At 36.0% G+C, this 26,362-nt stretch overlaps 1 protein-coding gene and 1 pseudogene across 10 annotated transcripts in view; one reads left to right on the top strand and one right to left on the bottom strand.

Moving 5' to 3' along the window:
* Atp11c (ATPase phospholipid transporting 11C) overlaps positions 1-26,362 on the top strand; it is a 186,396-nt gene that overhangs the window by 71,937 nt on the left and 88,097 nt on the right. For 5 of the 10 annotated variants that reach the window (XM_036174826.1, XM_036174820.1, XM_036174828.1 and 2 more), the window contains exons 1-5: positions 2,541-2,588; positions 9,631-9,750; positions 18,867-18,956; positions 21,122-21,202; positions 23,407-23,514. In XM_036174826.1, coding sequence (XP_036030719.1) covers positions 2,553-2,588; positions 9,631-9,750; positions 18,867-18,956; positions 21,122-21,202; positions 23,407-23,514 — 435 coding nt within the window. In that variant the 5' untranslated portion in view covers positions 2,541-2,552. Of the gene's footprint in view, positions 1-2,540; positions 2,589-9,630; positions 9,751-18,866; positions 18,957-21,121; positions 21,203-23,406; positions 23,515-26,362 lie in introns of those variants that run through there. The other 5 variants (XM_036174827.1, XM_036174821.1, XM_036174825.1 and 2 more) reach the window with 1 other exon arrangement.
* LOC118574869 lies at positions 3,648-3,743 on the bottom strand (annotated as a pseudogene).

The following is a 26,362-nucleotide window of genomic DNA, read 5'->3' as shown; positions in this document are numbered from 1 at the left end:
AGCTATGGTAATAAAAAAAGAACAGCTTGGTACTGGCATAAAAACCGACATGTTGACCAATGGAACTGAATTGAAGACCCCGACATTAATCCGCACACCTATGAACATATAATTTTTGACAAAGAAGCCAAAAATATACAAAAATATGGAAAAAAGAAAGCATCTTCAACAAATGGTGCTGGCATAACTGGATGTCAATGTGTAGAATGCTGCAAATAGTTCCATATCTGTCACCGTGCACAAAACTTAAGTCCAAGTGGATCAAAGACCTCAACATAAATCCAGTTACTCTGAACCTGATAGAAGAGAAAGTAGGAAGTAGTCTTGAATGCATTGGCACTGGAGATCACTTTCTAAATATAACACTAGTAGCACAGACACTGAGAGAAACAATCAATCAATGGGACCTGTTGAAACTGAGAAGCTTTTGTAGAGCAAAGGACATGGTCAACAAGACAAAGCGACAGCCTACAGAATGGGAAAAGGTCTTCAACCCCACATCTGACAGAGGGCTGATATCCAGAATATATAAAGAACTCGAGAAATTAGACATCAAAACGCCCAACAGTCCAATTAAGAAATGGGCTGTAGAACTAAACAGAGAATTCTCAACAGAGGAAGTTCAAATGGCTGACAGACTTTTCTTTAATAAGAACTGATCAAAGAAGTTGGCTGTCACTGGCTATCATTTGTGAGTCAGAATCCAGAGCCATCTCTCCTTAATCATGTGCCATGATGAAAATCTGTTCGTTCTGTCTCTCTCTGTCTTTCTCTGCCTGTCTGTTTCTCTGTCTCTGTCTCTGTCTCTCATTCTTTCCTTTTAAAAATGAATTTACAGTAGTGCTAGGAAAGTACTTTACCACTGAGCTACTTCTCCAGTCAGGAACATTATACCTAATTTTTGGGAGATTTTACAAAATAAGCTAATAATGGCCAGAATATGTTATTTTCATTAGTTACATTTACAAATTGGACTTCTTTTTTCCTACCTCATTTGCTTTCTGTATATTTAGCAGTTAGACTAGAAAATATATCCATTGGGTTCACTGGAAATACTCAAGTATATATATAAACCAGTAGAACTTTCTAGGAAATTTTATACCAGTTTTGCAATAATGATACCGATATATAATGTTCACACCATCATATATCTCTTTTCTCTCTGTGTCTGTACTTTAGCCAGAATTTTTCTTACATTGTAGTATTTTTTTTCTTTTTTGACCTAAAAAGTAGTTCTTGAATGAGAATTTATCTCTTCTAGGTAATAATATTGAGTGAAGGTACCTCCCATACCTGGTGGCTGTTTTTTCTAGATATTGCTGTTTGCTGCTGAGGTATAAAACTCTCATACCACCAGGCGGTGGTGGTGCACGCCTTTAATCCCAGCACTCGGGAGGCAGAGCTAGGTGGATCTCTATGAGTTCGAGGCCAGCCTGGGCTACCAAGTGAGCTCCAGGAAAGGTGCAAAGCTACACAGAGTAACCCTGTCTCGGGGGGGGGGGGCGGACAAAAAAATAACAAAAACAAAAAACCTCTCATACCTATAATGAGATCTCTAAATCATAAGGAGAATTTTCCTTTCTACAGAAACCATTTTCTTAGGCCTTACATGTATTTTTGTACAAATTTTTGAAGCTTCAGAATTTAGAATTAAAGTCATTTTCTTGAGGAAAACCTCAGTGATTCATAACGAATACCTAGATTGTATCTCAAACTATTCATGGGTCTAAAACTAAAATTTCAGTTAAGGTAAGCAGTAAGCCGAAGCTTTCAGATAAGCTAGGCAGTAAGCTGAAGCAGGTGTATGTATCTGTATGTGAGTTTTAGGCTACCCTGGTTCTAGGCCAGTCAGTGCTATATAGTGGGACCCAGTTTGAAAAAAATCAAATGTGTCCTGGTGGTGGTGGCACATGCCTTTAATCCCAGAACTTTGGAGGTAGAGGCAGGTGGATCTCTGTGAGTTTGAGGCCAGCCTGGTCTACAGAGTAAGTTCTAGAACAGCCAGGACTGTTACACAGAGAAACCCTGTCTTGAAAAACAAAAACACAAACAAACAAACAAACAAAAATCAAGTGTGTGTGTGTTTTAATTTAAGTTTAGTGAACTATCCTAAGAAATGTAATTGTCATTGTGGTTTGTTTATTTTGATAGGGATTAGAGAAAGGAAAAAAAAAAAAAACTTGCCAAGATGAGAAAAGAATATGGTGCTGTGCCAGGATATTGATATTTGAAAAAAAAAAAAAAAAGATACTTGAAGTGATATTGCCAAGGCAAATTAGGATCTTTAGAGAAAAGTAGCAGGCTCATATGAAGTGGCACAATAACAGAGGGCTGGCCACCAGAGTGCTGCTTCCAGCTGACTCTTTTAGGTCCTCTACTGCTGCCCTTGGCACCTCCCACAGAAGTACATAAACTCCTTAAACCAAAATTGGCTTTCATCCTAAGTTCCAGGAAACTTTGCAAGGATCACAAGGATTGGAACAACTTCTTAATGACTTGCAGCCTTTTCTCTACAATTTAGCTACTTTTCTGTTGGAAAATTTCAAGTCAGTATGCAAATGGCTCCATCTTTTCCTTCTGCTTCTGAGGTTTGTAATCTGTATTTTATTCTGTTTTCTGGTTACCCAGGTTTGCTTAGCCCAGAAGCCTTCTTCTTGCTTTCTCTTTGTATGTGTATTCATCCATTTTCTGAGGGTATTCATCAGTGCTTAGCTGGATTGCCAGCTTCTCTTTGTCTGATTTTAGGACTTAGTTACCTTCCTATTTAGAGTTTTAAGGTTTGTTAAGTGTTTAGAATAAAAGGTGGTATACAGATATGGGTAGCAAGAACAAAAGATAACTTTGTCACCTTGTAAAGACATGTTTATGTATGAGTTTTGTTAGGCTATATCTAACTTGAAAGATACTATTAGTAAAGTTAAGTTGCTGTGTACCATTAGGAACTTTGGGAGACACAGGCTACATTCTTTAAATAAAGCAACCTCTGAATCATTTTTTAAATTCCTGTTAAAATTGTGAATCACAAGATGCTTACAGCATTTTGATCCATAGACTCACTTAGCTATCTTTTAGGAAGGTGGAATTTTATTTACATTTCTGTAGCTCTGAGTTACTTAGGGTGAGGACATGGTGTTCATGGTGTGGGAACGCTTAGGGTTGGTTCCTGGTGAAATTGAACTATTCAGTACAACACATTAATATCATGAAAGTCCAACTGAAAACTTCCAACAAAGTGTTGTTCTTATCTAGGCTCTTATGTTCTTTTTTTTTTAAGGTATTGTGCCTGCCGAATTTGATGTTATTTGTGTAGAGCTAAAATAGTATTACCTATAGCAGTTTTTTTTTTTCAGTTAAATATGCCGTCAGCAGGTAATGCCCAAGTTTGTATCTACATAAGAATTTCATGTACTTAATTGTGTTTTGATGTTTAGAAATTTCAGTAAATATGACCATAATTAAGTTCTAAAGTCAAAACCAAATAAAATATCCTATCTGGAAGTTTGCTTTACTTCTTCTGGTAAAGGAGGGAGAAACAGCTTGATTACTTAAAATGTTGCAGTAAATCTGTGGTTGGTATATAAAATGAATAAAAAAATGTTTTAAATAAAAAATTCAAATATTCTTTAAAAAAGAAGTTGCAGTAAAAGCAAAATATGAAATGTACATTCTTAAGATTCATTTTTGCGCAGGGGCCATGTTAATCGTCTCTGTATCGTTACAATTTTAGTATATGTTTGCTCAGCCTGGAAGGAGGGGTCTGGACCTGCCTGTACTGAATCTACCTGTTGAGCTGAATCCCCAGGGGAGTCTTTGCCCTGGAGGAGATGGGAAGGGGGGGGGGGGGCTGGGGGGAATGTGGGTGCGGGATGGATGAGGACAGGGGAACCCATGGCTGATATGTAAAATTAAAACACAAATATCCGTATAAAAAATAAAATTTGAAATAAAAAAGATTCATTTTTGCATTATGACTGTAAATTAATGTCAGAATTATTCACTTTAGTTTGTTACAATGGAGTGAGTTTGGAAATCTCAGTTAATTTACCACTAAACACATTATAGCAATTTTAACCAAGAAGCTTAATACACTGCAGTCATTTCCTGGCACTGTACTATTCTCTTCCCTGCACTGTTCCCCACAAATCATAGGATAGTATTCCGACTTTAGAAGGCTTTTAAATAGGCATTTTAACTTTTGATCAAATGATTTTTTTCTTCAGCTTTGAGATAATTTGTCCGTTTTCAGACTTACTGTGCAGTTAAAAAAGTACTAATGCTATAAAGAAGAAAATAGCATTGGGTAGGAGTGTTAATAGTTTAAAATCATTTCTGTCTTCAAGTTTTTTTTTTAGTTTAAGTTATATTTATTTATTTTATATGTATGAGTGCTTTGCCTGTCTGTATGTCTGTGTATCAAGTGCATTCCTGGTGCCTAGGGAAGTCAAAAAAGAGGACGTCAGGTTTCCTGGAAGCTGCCCTGTGGGTACTGGAATAGAACCCAGGCTCTCTGGAACAGCAGCTAGTGCTCTTAACTGCTGAGTCATTTCTCCAGCTCCTTTCAAGTTTTAATTAATATTTTTGCCCACTTTTATTAATTACAGGAAATCAGAGAGGAAGGATCTCCAATAGAAACTGTTATGTAATTATCAAGGATAACATCTGCTAAGGTTATGTGCTGATAATACAGATACCTTTGCATTAAATTAATGCCTGTAAGTTTTATTATTAATGGTCTGAGTGGAAGACTAGTCACATACAAAATGAATAAAAGGAGAATTTAATTTTGTGAGCAGTTTAAATATTTGATGATAATTCTTTTTAGTTTTTTCATGTAAAAGCAAATTGTTTTAAGTATTGTAACCTGAAAAAATGTAGGTAGGATTATGACTACTATGTTGAAAATGTGCAGGATGATTGTTGACAGTAAACATTTTTAATACAGTCTGTTAGCAGGAATTTTCAGGCCTGGCTGTGTAATTTTTTCACCTGTAAAGTACCCAGAAAAATTAAATAGTAAGCAGTAGGCCCATGTAACAATGTGAATGTAAAGGTGATACATGGTCAAGATTAATACTCACAGATAGATGGCTAAGTAATACATTTGTTTGCCAAACCTGAAAAGGATGGAGAGGGAGGCTTTGTGTCCACTCCATTGTTAGCTTTTATAATGACAGTATTGTATTGAGGTCCTTAGTTTTTTTTCCTTTTTTTTTTTTTTTTTTTTAGTTGTTATCCAGTCAAAGGTCTGGATGCAATCAAGAAACAAATTATATACTTCCAGTAGCATTCATTTTTAAAAATAATATCAAAGACATGAGTGAAAGGTGGTCATAATTAAGAATAGCATTTTGCTCTGGTTTTTATTGAGTGATATTTTTGGTATAAAGTGTGTGTGTATGTGTTAATGTCTAGGCACAGGGATGTGGTTTTGTTTGTTCGTTAAGATAGGGTTTCTTTTTTGTTTTTTTTTTCTTTTTTTTTGGTTTTTTGAGACAAGGTTTCTCTGTGTGTAGCTTTGCGCCTTTTCCTGGACTCACTTGGTAGTCCAGGCTGGCCTCGAACTCACAGAGATCCGCCTTGCTCTGCCTCCCGAGTGCTGGGATTAAAGGCATGCGCCACCACCGCCGGCTAAAATGGGGTTTCTGTATTGCCTAACTGGCCTAGAATTCCCAGTCCTGCTTCCCAAGAGCTGCCTCAGGAAGGTAATTTTTATCTTGAGAAAGAAATTTAAGTTTCTGTTTTATATATGTTTTAATTATAATTTTAATGTTTTTATAGCTATAAGAATAATTCTTGGGGCTGGGGAGATAGCTCAGCAGTTAAGAGCACTGGTGGCTCTTTTAGAGGACCCAGGTTCAATCCTCAGCACCCACATGACCGCTCACAACTGTCTGTAACTAGTTCCAGGAGATATGGTACTCTCACGCAGACATACATACAGGCAAACACCAATATACATAAAAACAAATCTTGAAAAAAAAAGTTCTTAAATAGTGTGTGATGTGTCAGTAAAATAGAGTTGGTGCTAGCCTATTTCAGGGTTAAACAATAGTATTCTTAGAGACATTTGGATGGGACTCAGTCCAACATAGGATGGACTCAATTAGTGACAGGAATTACATACTCCTAGACCAAGACTACATTGTCTGCCATACAAAGGTGATTGTTTTTTAGTGTTTCCTTCTTGGATTTCTCTGCTTTGGCAAAAGCACCTAAATTATTCAAAATCATGGGAAATAACACTATAGTTTAACACTCTACATGGGCAACAAGTGGAAAGGTACAGTGAATTTATACAAATTCAGAGTAATCATTTTTTATTTCATTTTTACATTGCATAGTTGCAGGAAATGCAACCAGATTCCAGTGTCATCATAATTAGTGTAAACCAGGCATGGAAAAGACACCTGCTTCATATCACCCCATCTCCAGTCCTCGGGCAGCTTCAAATTCAAACCTTCCCTAGAATAAAAGACCTACTTTGAAAAATTTGGAAAGTGGATATTATACAGCTTCTCCCAGGCTCCATATTACCATCTAACAACCACTTCTAGGATCTGTACATAAATATACACCTACTTGCACATAATTTCAATCCATTTTCTTGAATTTATGGAGATAGATATTACTTAAGCCTTATTGAAAAGAGATCAGAGAGGTAATATGTGCGTGGGAACCTCTTAGTAAAATTGTAAATGTCATTCAGCTGAAGAGGATTCATAAAAACATGTGCCTGAAAATTATATTTTTTCTTTCTAGGACCAAAGAAGTTGAAAACAATTTAAAATTGGGAAAGTGTTAGTTCATTTTCATCTTAAGCTAATTAGTAGCCACTATGGAGGGGAGAAGCTATATTGGCAGTGCAAGAAATATCCTGCTCCACTTACCCTCTCGCTTTCCTCTTCCTGTTCCTCATCACTCTTTCTGCTGTAATTTTTATTTATTTATTTTTCTATGTGTGGGTGTATTGTCTACATGTATGTCAATGCACCATGTACACAATCTAGGGCATCAGGGCAGGGAATGAAGAAACAACAGACATACATACAGAAAATCTGGGGTTGGGTGGTCTGTGGGCGCTGGTGGAGACACACCAACAACAGCCACCAGAAAACCCATCATATTTATTTTATACATGTGAATTGAGGAGGTGGTTTTGTATACAGCTGAATGAGGAAGCAAGTTTAGCTGATCTAGTAGGGAGAGGGTCACTATAGGGAAGCAGTCTTAGGCTGCAAACATCCGGGAGGAGGAAGCTGCATTAGACATTTTCTGCACACAGTATCAACATCCACACATGTACCAGGGGAAGGAAGGCTTTGTAATTTCTGAGCCTGACTCAGGGAAAGCTTTGCCAGTCGCCTTGGTCTGAGGCACTGGGATACTTGACATGCATGCTCATGTAAACAACACACATTCAATTAGGACATCCTCTACTCCCACAGTTAACCTTTACTTAATTTTTAAAAATGTGTTTATTTTATGGTGGTGGTAATTGAACCCAGGGTCTTATATGTGATAGGCAAGCACTCTACTACTGAGATAAATACCAAGCCTGAGTTTCTCTGTTAGTGTTTTCCAATTATTTTTGGTTGACTCTGTACAAATTTTGAAGGCTGTGTTTTATTAATTATTTCATAAGCTTAAGTTAGAAATAGCAAAACAGAGATGCTTTATACTCAGGGTGATTATTACTTTTTGGTGTAAATTTTACAAATAGTATCTTCACAAGACACAAATGCAGACAGTAATATATACAAACACAGTAGACATTTGGAAGACTGAAAATTCTAAGTAGTCTTTCTTTTAACATTATTTTAAAGATTTACATATTTGACATTTGAATAACTCACCAAAAACTCCTTGTGGCTAGTATTTCAAAGTATTGTAATTGAGGAATTATTAAAAAATAAGAATGAGGATCCAAGATACTGGTTTCCTATCAGTATAATTAGAAACTTTTTCTACTATCTATCAAAAGACTATCTTGTATATTTAAGAAAATGTATTCTATTCTAAGCAAAGAGAACAGAAGACTGAAGAGAGGGTGCATTGGTAAAGAGCACTGCTGCTATTCCAGAAAACACAAGTTTAGTTCCCAGCACCCAAATGGCAGCTCACAACCATCCATACATAATTCCAGTTACAGAGGATCAAGTCTCCTATTCTGGCTTCCTTGGGCACTGTGCAACAAACATACATGCAGACAAAACACCGATACATATAAAATAAACATTTAAATGTTTTTAAGAGAGAGAACTGTGAAGTCCCAGAGAATTTTACATACACTAGAGCATTACTTTGGGTCTTTTAAATACAGTGAGTCTACTTTTAAAATATATAAAAGAAACACTAGAAATATATTGTCTTAAGTGAGACTTTAGGACAATAGACTCTGAGAGATCACAATGAAACGTTCATATAAAGGCGAAGAATCACTGTTTCTTTGTAGAAAAAGATGATCACCTCATTAATAAGATTTCTGACTTAAATAGTTATTAGTAATTATTTCAGGTTTAGAAATAATTTGCATTGTGCTTTCTGTTCTCTGATATGTTTGTTGACAAGAAGATCCTCAGAAGTTGTATAATAAATTAAATATCCCCAGTCTAACTTCTTCTAAGTTAGCATGTTGTTGTAAAGATAATAGTTGAGCATCATTTGGACTGTGGGTGAAATAATATAGCTGGCAGTAAAAAAATACAGTGTTGTTTCTTTAAGATGCTGTCCCAAATTTCACTAGCATAAGTTTACACTAGATTGATTAATTTTACGATGTGTTTTAGGAGAATCAAAGAATTGCAGTTACTCAACTAATTAAATGGGATCCAGATAGCCATAAACCCTTTTTATTTGTGCAGTTGTTTTTTGTTTTGAGGTGTTTTGTTTTGGGAGGTTTGTTTGTTTGTTTGTTTGGTTGGTTGGTTTTTAAGACCAGGCTGGCCTCAAACTTGTGGCAATCCTCATACATATTTATATACAAGTGTGAACTACCCTTCAACCTATTATGAACCCTGGTTTATAGGGGATGAGAAGATGAAGAGTGACAATTGGAGGAGTAAAAAATGAGTTTAAGTGGATGGATGTGTCTGGGACTTACATAGTGATTAGAAAATTATTGTTTGGGGAATTGAATGAACCTGCATAAGAGATAGACAAAGCTTGTATCAGAAATCTGTCCAAGTATTTATTGTTTATTATTCAATGTTCTTTCTGAAGATACGAGTTTAGTTAAAGAAAATATGTGGAGAAGAATAAATGCAATTGCTTTCTTCTTTGAAGTATCCAGCAGAGTATCAGAGTAAACACACTTTACATCTACTTCTTTCCAAGAACCTTTATTATTAAATTATCAGCATATCAGGGTGCCATATTTTGAGGTGAATTTCTCTAGATGCCTTCAGATGCTTTCTTTAATTAGTATATTATTATAGTATTGTACTGTTAGCTTTAGACCAGTTGGTTCAAACAACACTTTGCTAAGTCAACAGCTAAGAGATTTGTGAATTTTAATTCCTTGACAAGGTTTTCACATTTCCCTGCTACTCCGACTCCTCAGAATTCCAAGCTTGGTAAAAACATGGAGAAATATGGTGCAAAGCTGACCTTCTCCTTCTTTCTCTTGGTTAGTGTGCTGGAGAAGAGAAACGAGTTGGTACACGTACAGTATTTGTTGGCAATCATCCCATTTCAGGAATGGAAACTTATATTGCACAAAGATTTTGTGATAATAGAATAGTCTCATCTAAGGTAAGTTGTGTTTTTTCTTTAAACTCATTGGATGCTTATATAAAGTTGCATATTTTTATTTATGCTTCTAAGGAAGCTGGTGCACTTAAATATGTATACACACATGGTCATATACTTAAACAAATCATAATACCAACTGTAGTAATTATTCCTCTGAAAGGTAGCTTACTTTTTAAAAAGCCCATCATTTTTTCTGGTTATAACTTTCACTTGCCTTCCATTATGATTCACAGTGCCTGTTGATTATGCACATTAACTTTAGGCCTTAAAATGTGCAATGAGTAGTCATTATTGTGCTGAGAAGGAGTGTTTATCAGTGGTCAGACATTTGCCAACATTTTGTAGGTTTGTGGGGGCTTCGTAATTACTTTCTTGTGTAAAGCTTTCTGAATTGCCTTTGAAAGGATTAGGCTATACATAATTTACAGTCTTTTGGAGGGTGCTTAGTGACTTTCATTTGCATCTCTTCTCTCTCCTATCTTCTGACTTGTATTTCTGGTTCCTAAAAGGGTACATATTACCTGTATACTGCTTGACCTATGGCCTGTAATGTTTAATCACAGTAGCCATCACTTTTTGAATAATGGGTCTTACTTAAGTGTGTTATAAGCTAAGAGCAGTGGCCTGCAAGTTTGAACACCTGCATTTAAATCTTGATAAACTATTTGCTAGCTATATCACCTTTGTCAAATTAATCAATACAGTTTATGAACTGGCTAATACTTCATATGTGAAAACACTTTTTACAGCTCTTAGTACCCAGTAGTCATCACTCTGCTAATATTAATTTACTGGTCTTTATTACTGGCAGACCAGGCAAGGTGCTAGGTAGTAGATGGCTGGTTTACTATCATCTCTTATAACATAGAACATATTTTGATAATGTTCTTGATTTCCAAATGCAGCCTGGCAAGGGAGAGCTAAAACATTCATGACATTTAATTCAGTATACACTTGCAGTCAGTCAGGACCTGAAACACAAAATCATATCCTTCCTTTAATAATACACCACATTTTGGTAGTCAAATATTCCTTTGGTTTCTCCTTTAGGTAATGGCATAATGGAGATTGTTTTTAGTTCAAAGATTAATATGTAAACTATAGGCAGAAGCAAACAGTTCTCTTTGTGTTCCAGGAGAAACAAGATTGTATAGTATCAGACATTGTTTCTACAAAAAAGAAAACATTAATATGTAAAATATAAATGTGAAAACTGAACAGATATGTATATAGGCATGTAGAACACTGTGATATATCAGATAAAATTTTGATTTTCTTTTACTCTTAAGCCTTGTCACAGAAATTTTATCCTCAGTTAAGGGCTTATATACTTGTATCTGGGATAGTGAATTGTACTTGCTCTACAGATTTTAACTGTGTTACCCAACTAAGCAATCACTTATAGACCTTTGGTTCATAATCATAGATTCGTGGAATTAAAAGGTCCTATGAGGTTCATCTTGTTGACTTAGAGAAACCCAAAGAAAGTTCCCATCATGATAAGCAAGCAGGCAGTGAAAACACAGAAACAAAACTTTGTATAAGGCCCAGTAACTTTGAAGAAAAGAGCCCTTTTCACATTACACTATTTGTACACCTTCCTCTTTTTTTTCTTTCCACATCAAAATGAAAGAATTACGATTTTCTATATTACCATATATGGAAGACGATAAAGTAATATGCTGATAATGATTTTTCATTAAATTAATGATAATTGTTTTACTTTTGTTCTCAGTCTTTATGTATTTAATGGAATGCTTTTCCCTATTTTATGTAGCTTCCAGTTTTGTTTGCATTGAAAACACTGCAATACCATGTTTTTGTATTTATTTTTCAAACTGCACATGAGAACTAAAAATCTGTTTCTAAACAAAACCATGATACAAAAGTCAACATTTTTGTACAGATAAAGACTAAGATACCTCTGTTCCCCCTTCTCTGAATGTCATTATAGGTTTTCTAATTAACTAATTTGCTTTTTAATGAAACAACTGTTGAGCAAAACAAAGAGAAATTGGCAATATAGTAATTTCAGAAAAAGAAGAAAATGTTTTTATTGTTTGTTTTTATTGAGTCAGAATCTTGATAGGTAACCCAGGCTGACCTTGTACCAGCTATATAGCTCAGCAGGCCTCAAACTCACATTATTATTATTTTTTTTCCACCACCTCTCATGTGCTAATATTATCAGGTTTAGAAAGAAATGTTAATACCATAACCTTAGTATAATGAGTGATAATAGTGCACAAGTTTTTGTTGACAAAGGCCTCAACCCTGGGGACAGAAGACTTCTGGGATTTTTTATTTTGTTTTGTCTTTGTTTTTGAAGCAAGGTCTCAATGTGTAGCCCTGACTATCCTGGAACTCACTCACTCCATAGACCTAGACTGGCCTCACACTCACAGAGATCTGCGTGCCTCTGCTTCCCAAATGCTGGGATTAAAGGTATGCGCCACCACCTTCAAAGACTTTGAGTAGGAAGTTAAAACTTGAACCTTTTCCAGGAAAGGCGCAAAACTACACAGAGAAACCCTGTCTCAAAAAACAAAAACCATCCAACCAAACAAACAAACAAAAGACCTTGAACCTTAATTCTTTTATGCACCCTGGTCTACAGAGTGAGTTCCAGGACAGGGTCCAAAGCTACACATAGAAACGCTGTCTGGGGGGGGGCGGGATCTCTTATTTATAAAATAGGTATATTGAATTGTTCATTTGTAGTGAGGATAAAAATAAAGTGATATACATAAAGCATTTACTGCTGTGTTTGGAATGTGTTAATGCCTAGTAAATGCTGTCTTTCTGTGATTTTTCCAGTGCATTACTATTGATTTTCTTGGACTCTTGTGATTCGAATGTATGGAGAGGGTCCTTTTTAGTAGAGGGCCTTTGGATCTACTCTGGAGAAACCAATAATTTTATAATTGGACCGCCTCTTCCTCACATTACCTTTTGGTTCCATATATTTGTACCATACTCTTTTTTTTTAAAGATCTATTTATTATATATACAGGAGAGGGCACCAGATCTCATTGCAGATGGTTGTGAGCCACCATGTGGTTGCTGGGAATTGAACTCAGGATCTGTGGAAGAGCAGTCAGTGCTCTTAACCCCTGAGCCATCTCTCCAGCCCTGTACCATACTCTTTTAATAGAAGAAATATACAGTTTATAGAACATGTCTTGCTGTCTTCCAGCTCCAACAGTAGCAAGTGTTATTTTCCTTTCTCTATTTTGTCATAAAATAACACTTGGGTTGTTGTTGTTGTTTTTTTTTTTTTTTTTTTTTTTTTTTTTTTTTTTTTTTTTTTTTTTTTACAAATAACCCCCTGTAAAGTCAATGTAACAGGGAATGAATGTTGTTAATACAGGGAACACTGAAGAAACACTTTGACCTTTAAATTTTATTTACTTATAAAGTTAGTGTCTCTTTTTCTTCTGGGAACACAAATACTTCCTTAGGGGGAAAAATGTCCCTTGAGGCATCAATAATTTAAAGCACTCTGCAGAGACTTTTGGTTATCGCCAGAATTTTGTAGCTGCTACAAAATTGGAAATTCCCTTCCTTGACAAAAGGAACATTAATTACACTGCTAATTGTCCTTAAGTTCTTTAGGTTTTTTTTTTTAACTTTGGTTTTTTGTTTGTTTGGTTGTTTTGTTTTGTTCTGTTTTACAAATTCTGAGCTTCAGTGAAATAATCAGTGAGCTATACATAATTCATTTAGAAAGTTAAACTTGTCTTGGATCAGAATTTTAGATAATTTTCCCTAATTCAAAAAACTGAATTGAGACCTGTAAATTGGTTCAGTGGGTAAGGTGTGTACCACCACATCTGGGTTCAGTCTTTGGGACCTACATGGAGTAAGAAGATTACTGACTTTCATCAGTTGTCCCCTGACCTCTACATGTACACTGTGGCATACATATGTGTGTTCTTGCATACACATACAACAAACAAATAAATGACAAAAACCAGAGTCATCGATAGTGCAGTTTATTAAAACTGAAAAGATGTCTTTCTCTTAGTTTTGTCTAATGCACTAAAAATAACCTTCAAATTGTAGTAAATTCTAATTCAGTTTTGGTCAGTGACTTTTCAGAGATTGGAAGTTACAGTGGCTTGAACAGTGTGAAAAATGAAAGTTCTGTGTGGCGTTGTTAGTAGTAAAAATGAAGGTAAACTGTGAAGCTCAGAATTCCATTTAATGCCAACATAAAAGGAAATTGATAGTAACGTGGATATAGTAATTCAGCAAAGTGAACAGTTACCAATATAGATACTTACTGATAATTAATCTTGCTTTTTTATTCTATTGCATCTGGATAGCTCTAGTAGTTACAGAAGGTTGTTTTCTTTGTGTAGTTCAGTTTGCTGGTAACTTTATCAGTTACTTTTTAAATAGTTACTATTTCATCTTTGCCTGTGTCCTTCCCTGTTCCTTTTTATTGTTTGTTTGCTATTGACAAGGTTTTGTTATTTTGCCCAAATTGGCTTGCCTGTGTAGTCCAGGCTGTCCTTGAACTCCTGGCAATCCTCCTACCTCACCTTCCTGAGTTAAGATTACTGGCATGTGCCACCACGTCCAACTTGATTTCCCTTTTGCTGGTCCTATACATTGCTGGTCCTATACAGAAACACTAGAACACATTACTTAGAGCTTTATCCTCAGCATTCTTAATGCTAAGTGAAAAGTTTGGTGAACTTTACATAAAAACAGTTTTTTTCCCTTCTCATCTCTGGTGCTTGGGATCAAGCATAGGAACACATGCATGCTGGCTAGTCACTCTATCATTAAGCTATGCATACCCATACTCTCATGCAGCCTTCAGTCTCTTAGTTCATACTCATTTCAGCTTCCCTCCTTCATACACCTGGAGATTTATTTGAAAAAAAAATGGTTTTAGATGCTTTTAGATATTTGAGGCAGTAACACAACTTTTTCATATAGTATCAGTTTTAGAAGCCATGTGTATGTACCAACTACAAAATAAGTGAAAAATGTCTTCTATAAAAAAAATACTTGGAGGTCTGGAGAGATGACTCAGCAGTTAAGAGCACTGGATTCTCTTCAAAATGTCCTGAATTTAATTCCAAGCACCCGAATAGCGGCCCACAGTTTCTGACTGTAGTTCCATGGGATCCAATGCATACACGTAGACAAAAACACCCATATACATAAAATATATACCTAAATAAATGTAAAAAAAATAAATACAAACAAACTAAAACCTAAGTGGCTGGGTACACCTGTGAGGGATTTTAGCCCAGTAGTGGTGGTACATGCCTTGTGTCCCAGCACTGAGGAGGCTGAGGCAAGCAGATCTCTGTGAGTTCAAGGCCAGCCTGGCCTACAGAGTTTCAGGATAGCCAGGGCTATACAGAGAAACCCTGTATCAAAAACAAAACAAAACTTGCTGTGCTGGTATTTTTGTGTAGAAACAGTTAAATGTGTTAAGTATTTGGACTAACATTTTATTTTATAGTTCTATACTAAATAGTATAAAGGGGAGTTGGAGAGACAGCTCATCAGTAAAGAGCGCTCGCTCTTCCTTGCACTGACATGGAGGCTCACACCTTTCTGTAACTCCAGTCCCAGGGGCTTCAAATGCTTCTTCTGGCCTCCATAGGCACCAGATACACTCATGGTGCATAGACATACATACAGGCAAAAACACTTACATACATAAAATATGAGTAAATTATTTCTAAAAATAGTATAAGGATACATTTACTCCTCTAGGCAAGAACTTAGGACAGAAAATCGATTTTCATCACTGTATTTAAAACAACTATTGTTTCCACTTTTGTCCTGTGATTGGCATTGTTTTTGGTTTGTAACAGCAGACCAAGTGTGAGAGTTCAGTTTTTAGATAAACAATTAAATTTTAATAACTTCATATATATGTCTATAGTTCCATTTTGCCTCTAATTAGAAAGCTCATTAAAAAGAATTCTCTTAATCTGTGCTAAAATGTTGGTTTTAGTATATAGAATAGATGATTGTATCTTAATTTGCCTTTTAATTAAATCAGTGATTTAAATGGCCAGTGTACAAATTTTACTCATGATTTCTTGATGTAAAAGTCTCAGTGTAGTCCTAGGACTTGGTAGGCCAAAGCAGGACGATTGCTCTAACTTTGAGGTTAGCCTGGGCTGTATATAGTATGAGACACTGCTTGAAACAAACATCTTTATGTTTCTTGTAAAACACCATGCCAAGAACTTATGGTAAGGGAGGTTACAACACGCTGAGATCTTAGCTCATGTCCTGATGAAGGAAAGAAGAGCAATAGTTTCCAATGAAAGGACTAACCAAAGTTCTTAAGGGAAAAGTCAATCTGATTAAATGGGACAAAGAAAGCATGTCCTTCAGTGGTGTAGCTATGTAAAGCCCTATTTGAATCCTAAGCATTGCAAAATAACAGCAGTAGCCTAATGAGACTAGATTTAAAAAAAAGTTCCCTTTGATCTGTTAATATTACCCAATAAGGACATTTAAGTGGCCTTAATGCTTACCTGTTTAACTTTTAAAAAAAATGTTTAGTTAGAGAGCAGGAGGTCAGTGTCCTGGAAGTTCAGTTACTAGCAGTTTATTAGAGTTTAAATTTTATTTATTTATTTACTTCAAATTGATGGGGGGGCAGTTAAATTCTGGTTTTGGATTATATGGGTTTCAAAGTGACTGTATCACTGGTTTTGAATGCTTATCGTTTTTATCACAAGCAAATTTGAGAATATCATGAAAAATGTAGACTCTCTCCCAAATAATACACATCCATGCTCAGTCAGCACTTAATTTTTTGGTTGGTTGGTTGGTTGGTTGGTTGGTTGGTTGGTTGGTTGGTTTGTGGCAGTTTCATTATGTAGCCTAGGCAATTCATAGAGAACTGGCTGCCTCTGTCCCTCAGTGCTGGGCTTAAAAGTGTCCCTGGCATTTCATTTACTTTTTAAAACATTATGAGTATTTTGACTGTGTGCATGTGTGCCATTTTGTGTGTGTGTGTGTGTGTGTGTGTGTGTGTGTGTGTGTGTGTGTACACTACATGCATGCTTGGTGCCCTCTGATAGGACATTAGATGTAAGCCCTTATGTGTGCTGGGAACTGAACCCTGTTCTTCTTTAACCACTGAGCCATGTCCCTGGTCTTCTCTGAGGTACCTCTTTTGGACCTTAGAATTATTCTTCAGTTGGCTGTTGATTATTATCTTAGTTTGCTTTCTATTACTGTGATAAGACAGCATGACCAAAGCAACTTTAGGAGGCAAAGTATTTACTTTACCTTACAGTTTATCATCATGAAGGAAAATCAGGACAGAAACTGGAGGCAGGAATTGAAGACCTCGGAGGAATGGCTTGTTCCTCCTAGCTTGCTCAGTTTGCTTTCTAATATACCCCAGGACCACCTGTCCTGGGATGGCACTACCCATAGGCTTGCTTGAAGGTCATTCTGATGGGGGCATTTTCTCAATTGTGATTCCTTTTTGTCAGGTGACTCTAGCTTGTGTCGAACAACAACAAGAAGAAACCAAAACCTGTCCAGCACAGTTCTACTGTAGCTGTTTACCTTCTTTTGTCTTCTTTCTCTTAAGATTCTCTGAACTTTGAGAGCTCCTAAGCCTTGTTTAAAAGAGGTGTTAGGGGCCAACAAGATGGCTCAGGTGGTAAAAGAAGCTTGCCATGTAAGTCTGGCAACCAGAACTTGATACCTTAGGCCCACATAAAGGTTGGAAGGAGAGAGATCATGCCACAATATTATCATCTGACCTCCATATGCACACCATAGTGCATTCATCCCCTCCTATCCACAAAATAAATACATAAAATTCTTTTAAAATAAATTTTAAAAGCTTTAAAGCTATTAGTAAATTCTCATATAGTCTGTCATGCTCTGAGACTTTGGCTTTCCAGTTGCTTTATCAGTGGATATCATGATATGCAAATAATTGGAATAGAGACTTTCCAAGTATAAATTTAGCCTTTTACCCTAAAAGGATTTTTTTTTTCATTCTGGTTTCAAGTCTTCTGTATTATGATATGTCTTACTTCTGTTGATTTTTAAATGGCCCAGTCATTGAGCTTAAGGCATTAATAAGAAATTACATGTTGTGTATGCACTCAGGTTGCGTGAATACCTTTTCACCTATGTACACATTCTCAGCAGTCATGAAGATAGGCAGTACTGATAGAGACAAAAGTTTATCTCTGACAATGATCTGAACTCAAGTGATCAGCCCAAGGCAAGAGAACTCATGTTCATGTGCTCATTCATTCATCCAAAAACTTTTATCTATACCAGAAATTGTTAGAAGGAATATTAGGGAAGACAACTGAATGATGTATCTCTATGGAAGTCATTGCCTATTGAGGGAAAAACCTTATTGAAAACATATACACATTTACAACATATAGTAATTGTTAAAAGTAAGTTCAGGGTCTTAAAAAAAGAGGTCATCACTCCAATTAAAGTGTCTTGACAAAGTAAAACTAATTTTGATCAGAAAAATGAGCTACTCACAAAATGGAAGAGCAGGAACACCAGGACAGCAAGTTCACTTGGTTTTTATTCTAATGCTAATGGTGACTGTGTTTTTCCCATTGGTTGGTGTCTGACTTCATAATCTTTTGTAAATGGATTGTAATGAAGTTTAATTAAATGAGTTGCAACTCAGCAAACAAAAGTTTTGTCCAGTCAGGTTGGGAGATTATGACATTTACATACAGGTTTTACAAAATGGGAGAGATAAAATGACTGGAACTCACTAATGGCAAACAAAAGTTTTACAGTGTTTAGAAAAAGCTAATATTTAATGTTTTTATGGTAATGAATGCTGTCAAAGTACATGTAATATGATATGAGACCATATAGCAAGGAATTTGTTTTAGATTGGGTTGGAGAAATAAAAAAAATGTAGTACTTAGATGACAAATGAAATCTTCAGTGAAGCTTTATTTCTGAAAAAAACAATGTTTTCTGTACCTCTCTCTCTATATATATATGCTGATGTAACATGTGGTATGTGTTTTCAGTTGTTTGCTATAATAAATACTTTATATGATCATAAGACATTTCAAGTTTCTTTTCCAATAATACTTTTGGCTCAATTTCTTTTATAGTATACACTTTGGAATTTCCTCCCAAAGAATTTGTTTGAACAGTTTAGAAGAATTGCGAATTTTTATTTTCTCATCATTTTCCTTGTACAGGTAAGAACTCCATGAACTGCCACTTCAACATTAAGAAATTTGGTTGTTTCAAACAATTTATAATTTTAAGTTGTCCTGTGACTTAAAAATATTTGGTTATTATTTTTAGGTAGAAATATAATTGTACTTCAAGAATTATGTGATGTTACAGGTTTCTAAAGTTGTATTAGAAATGAGATTTTATTTTATTGTTTAATTTTTCATGGATTTTGTATCTTTATCTTAAATGTATATTGTATAACAACTTTGATTTGGTATATATCAAAATTAAAAATAGTTTAAACTAACAATTTTACTTTGTTAAACACCAGGGGCTTTTGTGGTGGGGAGGAAAGGGTTTATTTATCTTACACTTCCATATCACTGTTCATATTGAAGGAAGTCAGGACGGGAACTCAAGCCAGACAGGATCCTGGAGGCAGGAACTGAGGCAGAGGCTATGGAGGAGAGCTGATTACTGGCTTGCTTCCTCTGACTTACTCAGCCTTCTTTCTTATAGAACCCAGAACCACAAGTCCAGAGATGGCATCACCCACAATGGACTGGGCCCTCCCTCATTGATCACTAATTAAGAAAATACTTTACAGCTGCATCTCATGGAGGCATTTTCTCAACTGAGGCTCTCTCTTCTCTGATGACTGTAGCTTGTGTCAAGTAGACAAAACCAGCCAGTATACAGTTCCTATCTCATCTTCCCAAATATTAGGATTATAGATATGTGCCACCATGCCTAGGCTTTTCCCCATTGATTCTAGGAAACTGTTACTTTGTTTTAGAGACATGAGATGGATTCTGCTTGCAAGAATCATTCAGTTTATTAAAGAGTGCATTTAATTAAGTTTATTTAAGCAAATATATGCTAACCACCTACAGTCCCTACAGTGTGTTGTACAGTAGTCCCCAAAACAAAATATGATGATCCAAATAATGATTTTTTCTACCCTTAAGGAATTTATATTAAAGTTGTAAAAAGTCACGTATTGACTTAACAGATTAAAAGGGCTTCAAAAGTATGTCATATCTCAACTGATCTTTGAAGGGTTAGAAGAAGTTTCCATGGCAGAGAATGCTACACCAGCATCTCAGGACTAGAGAAGAGGTTGCATAAAGAAATATCTACCTTGTAAACGTCTATAAGTCTTATGTGTACACTTGTTTGTGTCGGGTAGAATAGGTCTGACTGGAGGCTGGAGATGATAGTGAGATTTGAAAACCAATTGTAATCATGACCATCCCCCTCCTCAAATCTAGTTCTCCTTCCATGTTTCTTATTTTGGTGAATAGCAGCAACATTCTCCCAGGCATGTTAATCAAACACTTGCAAGATATCTGCAATCAATAGTTACAGCTCATTACTTACCAGCCCTGCCAGTTTTTCTTACTGAAAATCTTCAGTGCCTCTTTCCACATCTGTTACTTCTACCCTAATCCAAGCCATCATCTTTTACTTGGATCCCAGTAATAGCCTCCCAAATAGACCCCTGTCACTCCTACTCTCTTCCGGTCTGTCTTTCACAAAGCATTGAGAATAAATTTTCCTGTTACTTTTCCCTGTGGAATGAATAAATCAAAAGTCAACAGCTTTCCCTGCACAGTTTGACTCATGCCTGCCTCTCCAACACTATCTCACACCACACTTTTTTGGCATTGGTTTTTGTTTTGTTTTGTTTTGTTTTAATTTATTTTCTTATACACATGTCACTTTCCCCTTTTAGAAGAGAGACTGTGTATATTGTCCATTGTACCTGAACCCTCTTTGAAATAGTTAACGCCTAAGTACCCCATGGATCTCAGCATCTGTACACTGGCTTTAATGTCTTATTTTCCTTATAAACTTTCAGCTATGTGAAGACAAAGACCTCTCCATCCTTTTTAAGCAATATTTCTAGCAGCTGGATGGTAACAGTACAGGGGCTGGCACAGTGAATGCTTTTTAGCCGTTATCTGATAAACCAATGTGCATATTTCAGTAAATGAGGTCATCTAATCTAGGATAAAAACTAGTGCTGAATTGTCTTAAATTAACTGTTGTATAGACTGTTTTTGTTATAATTAAAGTTAGTATTCATCTCACTAATGGAATGTATTTTGAAATATTTGCAACATGTAAATGCTACATATGAGTTAATAGCTAATTTTATTTTCAATTTAATTTCTTTATGTAGGTCACAGTAGACACACCAACCAGCCCAGTTACTAGTGGACTTCCACTTTTCTTTGTTATAACTGTTACCGCAATCAAGCAGGTAAATTTCTTACTTAAACTATGCCTGGCCTTCAATGCAAGCTGGTTTGAGTTTTCTTGTAAATTCTCTAATTTATTTACTCTTTTCCTCCTCAGTATCTATCTATCTATCTATATATATATATATATATGTGGTATAAACATAATACAAAGTACAAGTAGAAAGTTTGGCTCAGTAGGGAAATGGGAAGTGGGTTTTTACTGTTCATTAATTATTCTAATATGATATATCTTAAAGTTTCACATTCCAATGAATTTTAGTTATTGTTTCCTACATTATCAGTAATACTGTTGAGGTGGGTGTTGGGTAGGGGAGAGTTTTATCTTTCCTCTCAGAGGTGGTATGATGTGATTGTCTTTGAAGTATTTTGAACATTTTATGTGTTAGTACCTTTAAAATTGTCCAAATGAAATTGAAAATTTAAACAGAAAACTTTGAGAGGTAGGTTAACTGTATAGGAACAGACCAGGATCTGCTTATTTGCAAACATATTTTTAGATAGTACCTATCAACATGCTTTTTGAAAGTACCTTAAGGAAACTTGTAGATTGAAGGAACAAGGTTACCTTTCCTCCTAGGGTTATCTGATCTTCTCTCTTGCCTACCAGGAATTTTACAAATAGTTTTATTATGTATTTCATTGCTAAATAAAGAATTGGAATGTTCTTTCCCTTTGGCTATCTAGATTATTTTCCTTAATATCATAAATTTTTAGTTCTAAAAGTAGCATGGTTTTCAAAGGGCTTTACTGATTCATTGTACTTCCAGTCCTAGTTCATGCTACATCCTTCCTTTCTTCGTCAGCACCAGAGAATGTACCTATGAAATGATAGCCTAGTGTTTTCATAAAGAGGGACAGAATAGGAATGAGGAGAAACAAAGGGAAGAGGGAGAAAAAGCAATCGAGATTTTTTTCCAAACAGATTATATTTGAAAAGGCACAGATATTACAATGAGGGAAAATAAGCATTGGATATAAAAAGAGGAGGTCATGTTGAAATGAACATCCTGCGTTCTTAGCTCTTTTAGCTTAAATCTATTCCACATGAAAAGCCTAAAGGAAAATGAACCATTAAATCTCTCTGATTATTTTTTAATTCTAAAAGCAAATACTAATTTCTGTTTTCTGTAATCATTAAGTCAGTGGAGAATTTTAATTGTTATCTCTACAGTGTAAATTCTCTGGCAAAACAGTTTCAAATTTTCCTACTTTCTGCATGAGAAAAATTCCATTTCTAAGTGATTAAGTTTATAATAAAATGTCAGAACAATTATTTTTCAAATTATAAGTAGAAAGACATGCTGGAAAGATTACTCAGTATTTAAGAGCACTGGCTTCGCTTCCAGAGGACCCAGGTTCTATTCACAGCAGCCATGTAGCAGCACACAACCATTTATAACTCCAGTTCCAGACAATCTGACACCCATTTCTTACCTCCCCAGGCACTGCACACGCATGGTGCACAGGTATACATGAAGGCAAAATGCCAACACACATAAAATAAAAACAAACAAATAAATCTTTCCAACAAAGTAGAAGTAATTATTGTTATTTATTAAGCTGTGCAATGTTACTCATTAAGTGGTGCTGTTTACCATGTGAGAAAAGCCACGAGGTACAACAAAACCCACTATAAGAGTTTATTAAAGGAAAGGAACAGAAGAGGGTGCTTAGACCTATGGAAAGATCATTCAGGAAGAGGGGCAGAGGGATAAGTGGGACCCTGTTTCCTAGATTCCCCCGCACATGTGCATATGGGCTTATGTAGCTATGCCAAGCCTGTGCATAGATTACGTGATCACCCAGCATAGGAATTACATAGGACATAAGGCCCTGGGTTGACTAAGCATCTTGCCTATTTACTGAACAGTGCATGTGCGGCCATGTAGCTCAGGGAGTGGCTAGGAATTCTAAAAATTATAATGTTCCTTAATTCTTCAGACTTACAGACAACGTAGGCATTGCACTACAGGAATAAATCATAGTTTTTCACAATTAAGAATGTTAAGTCTCTAATACCCGTTTTATCTTTAACATATATCTGAAGAATTAAGGAACCTTATAATACAATAAAGCTATTTGCCTAAAGAGTATGTTTAAAGTTTGCCTCAAATGTTCTAATAATGTGTTCATCATTGTATTTGTGGCATTCTGTGTTAAATTAACATTATAAAGTTATAAATACAATTTTTCTTATCTTTAGGGATATGAAGATTGGCTTAGACACAGAGCTGATAATGAAGTTAACAAAAGCACTGTTTACATTATTGAAAACGCAGAACGAGTGAGAAAAGAAAGTGAAAAAATCAAGGTACTGTTTTACCTTTTAAAGCGACTCTTAATGGTGTGTGTGTGTATGTGTACATATATGCCACAGAATATGTGTGGAGTTCGGAGGACCTGATTTCTGGAGTCGATTCCCTCTTTCTGACAGGAATTCTGTGGTTCAGAATCAAGTCATCATGCTTACACAGCAAGCACTCTGAGTCATCTCCCTGGCCCCACTCAGGACAACTGCAATCAGTCTTGCAGATAAAAATGTACACTTGAGGGTTGGGGATTTAGCTCAGTGGTAGAGCACTTACCTAGCAAGTGCAAGGCCCTGGGTTCAATCCCCAGCTCCAAAAAAAAAAAAAAAAATGTACACTTGAAAGTATACAAATCAGGGTGCTAGAGGTGCACACCTTTAATCTCAGCACTCAGAGACAAAGGCAGGTGGATCTCTTGAGTTCAAGGCCAGGCTGGTCCACAAAGCAAGTTTCAGGACAGCCAGGGCTACATAGAGACCCTGTCTCGAAAAAACAAAAAAACGAAAAAAAGAAAATATACGAATCAGTATCATTGCATTTGCAGTGTTATGTCATATAACCATAGCTATTTACATAACTAGAAAAGGAAACTCCATACTCATTACATATTATTTCTTCTACCCAAGCCCTGTCAGCACTAACCTTTCTCAATGAATTTACGGTTTTAATATTTTACATGAATGAAATAATCCACTACATGAACTTTGTGTTTTCCATCTTTCAGAATATTTTAAAAATTCATTTGTGTTGTGGCATGTATCAACAATTCATTTCTTTTGATTGTTAGACAATAACAGTCTATGTACCACGTTTTCTTTATTTACTACCTAATGTTTCTATTGGGGGCAGCTATAGATATTGCTGCTTTGAACATTCAAGGACAACTTCTTGTTTGAATGTCAGTTTTCACTTCTTTTGAGTATATGCCTGGGTTGAGAATTGCTAGTCTTATGATAATTTTAATGAACTACCAAACCATTTTTGCACAGGGGGTATACTGTATATATTTACAGAGCAAGGTGGTATTCATATTTTATTCAAATTAATCATTGTTTGCTTATTCTACCAAATAAGATCCCTGCCAGATGACATTTAGATTTTGCAACATCAAATTTTTTTGGTTGCCAGTAGATTTTTTAAATAATAAACTTTGCTGTTTAGAACAGGTTTATGTTCACAGCATTTTTTTCCTTTTGTTTTCATTTTTCTTTATTAAGAAATTTTCTACTCACTCCACATGTTATCCACAGGCCCTCCTCCTCCCTCCTCCCACCCCTCAGCCCTCTTTCCCAAGCCACCCAGCATCCCCACATCCCCCAAATCGAGGTCTCCCATGGGGAGTCAGCAGGGCCCAGCACACTGAGCCTAGGCAGGTCCAAGCCCCTTCCCACTGCACCAAGGCTGTGCAAGGTGTCACACCACAGGCACTAGACTCCCAGAAGCCTGCCCATGCACCAGGGACAGATCCCGATCCCCCTGCCTGGGTGCCCCCCCAAACAGTTTGAGCCAAACAACTGTCTTCTGTATCCAGAGGGCCTAGTCCAGTCCCATGGGGGCTCCACAGCCACCAGTCCACAGTTCATGGGCTTCCACTAGTGTGACCAGTCATCTCTGCATGTCCTCCCTTGATGATCTCGATGTCCCTTGCCTGCAGAATCTCTGCTCTCTCTCATCAGTTGGATTCCTGGAGCTCAGCCTGGTGCCTGGCCGTGGATCTCTATATCTGCCTCCATCAGTCACTGGACAAAGGCTCTATGATGACAGCTAGGTTATTTGCTAGGCTGATCACCAGAGTAGACTAGTCCAGGCACCCTCTGGACCACTGCCAGCAGACCAAGGTGGGGTCAACCTGTTCACAGCAAATTTTAACGAAGTATAGCTTTACAGCCAATGCTCTGCTATATATAAGGACCCTTTTCTATTATAAACATCAGTAAACTTCCTCCCTTAGAATATAAAATTTAGTTTACATTAGTGTTCACTCTTAGTGCTGTCTATTCTGTGAGGTTTGACAAATATATGGCATGTATTTAACATTGAAACATCATATAGGATAATTTCAGTTGTGCCTCATTATTCTTCATTCTCCGTTAATCCCTGCAATCACTTTTATTACTACATATTTTTGCATTTTCCAGAATATTATATTGTAGAAACTATACCATATATAGCCATTTTTTAAGAGACTGACTTCTTTAACTTAGTTAACATTTACATTTCCTCCATATCTTTTCATGGCTTGATAGGTCATTTCTTTGTAGTGATGAGTAATATTAATTTTTCTGAATATACCATTTTACTTGATCATCTACCTTCTAGAGAAGGAATATATTTTACTTTACACTTTTGTCAATTGTGAGTAAAGTTGCTACAAACATTCAAATATAGGTTTTTATGTGATACAAGTTTCCACTTCATTAGACTTAATATCTTCATATGGAGATTAGTAGTACATGTTTTCTGAAGTGGATCTATCTCTGCTTCTGTCAGAACTTTAGTGTTTGGTATTTGGGTCAGTCTAGTCAGGTTGCCATTGTTTCTTTTATTGTAATTATGATTATTTTTAATACACTACTGGGCTTTAAATTCTTTTGAAAGATTGATGGCAGTTATGCTGAGTTTTGTGTTGGACCTGGGGTGCTAGAGTGTTTTTCCTAATGTTACTTTTCCACCATCTTCCTTTACCATATTCCAGATAGCCTGACTAACAGTATATGCCTCTTTCTCAAAGCAGTATACTGCTGTTTCTTATTTGTTACTTAATATGAAATGTCAGAGAGGAACAGAGTAATTTATTGGTTCTCCTATACCAATCTCAATGTCGGCACTATGCCCCTGAGTTTTATATGA

This window comes from Onychomys torridus, chromosome X, assembly GCF_903995425.1.
Source record: "Onychomys torridus chromosome X, mOncTor1.1, whole genome shotgun sequence".
Classification (NCBI taxonomy): domain Eukaryota; kingdom Metazoa; phylum Chordata; class Mammalia; order Rodentia; family Cricetidae; genus Onychomys; species Onychomys torridus.
This window is presented reverse-complemented; position numbering and strand designations above follow the sequence as displayed.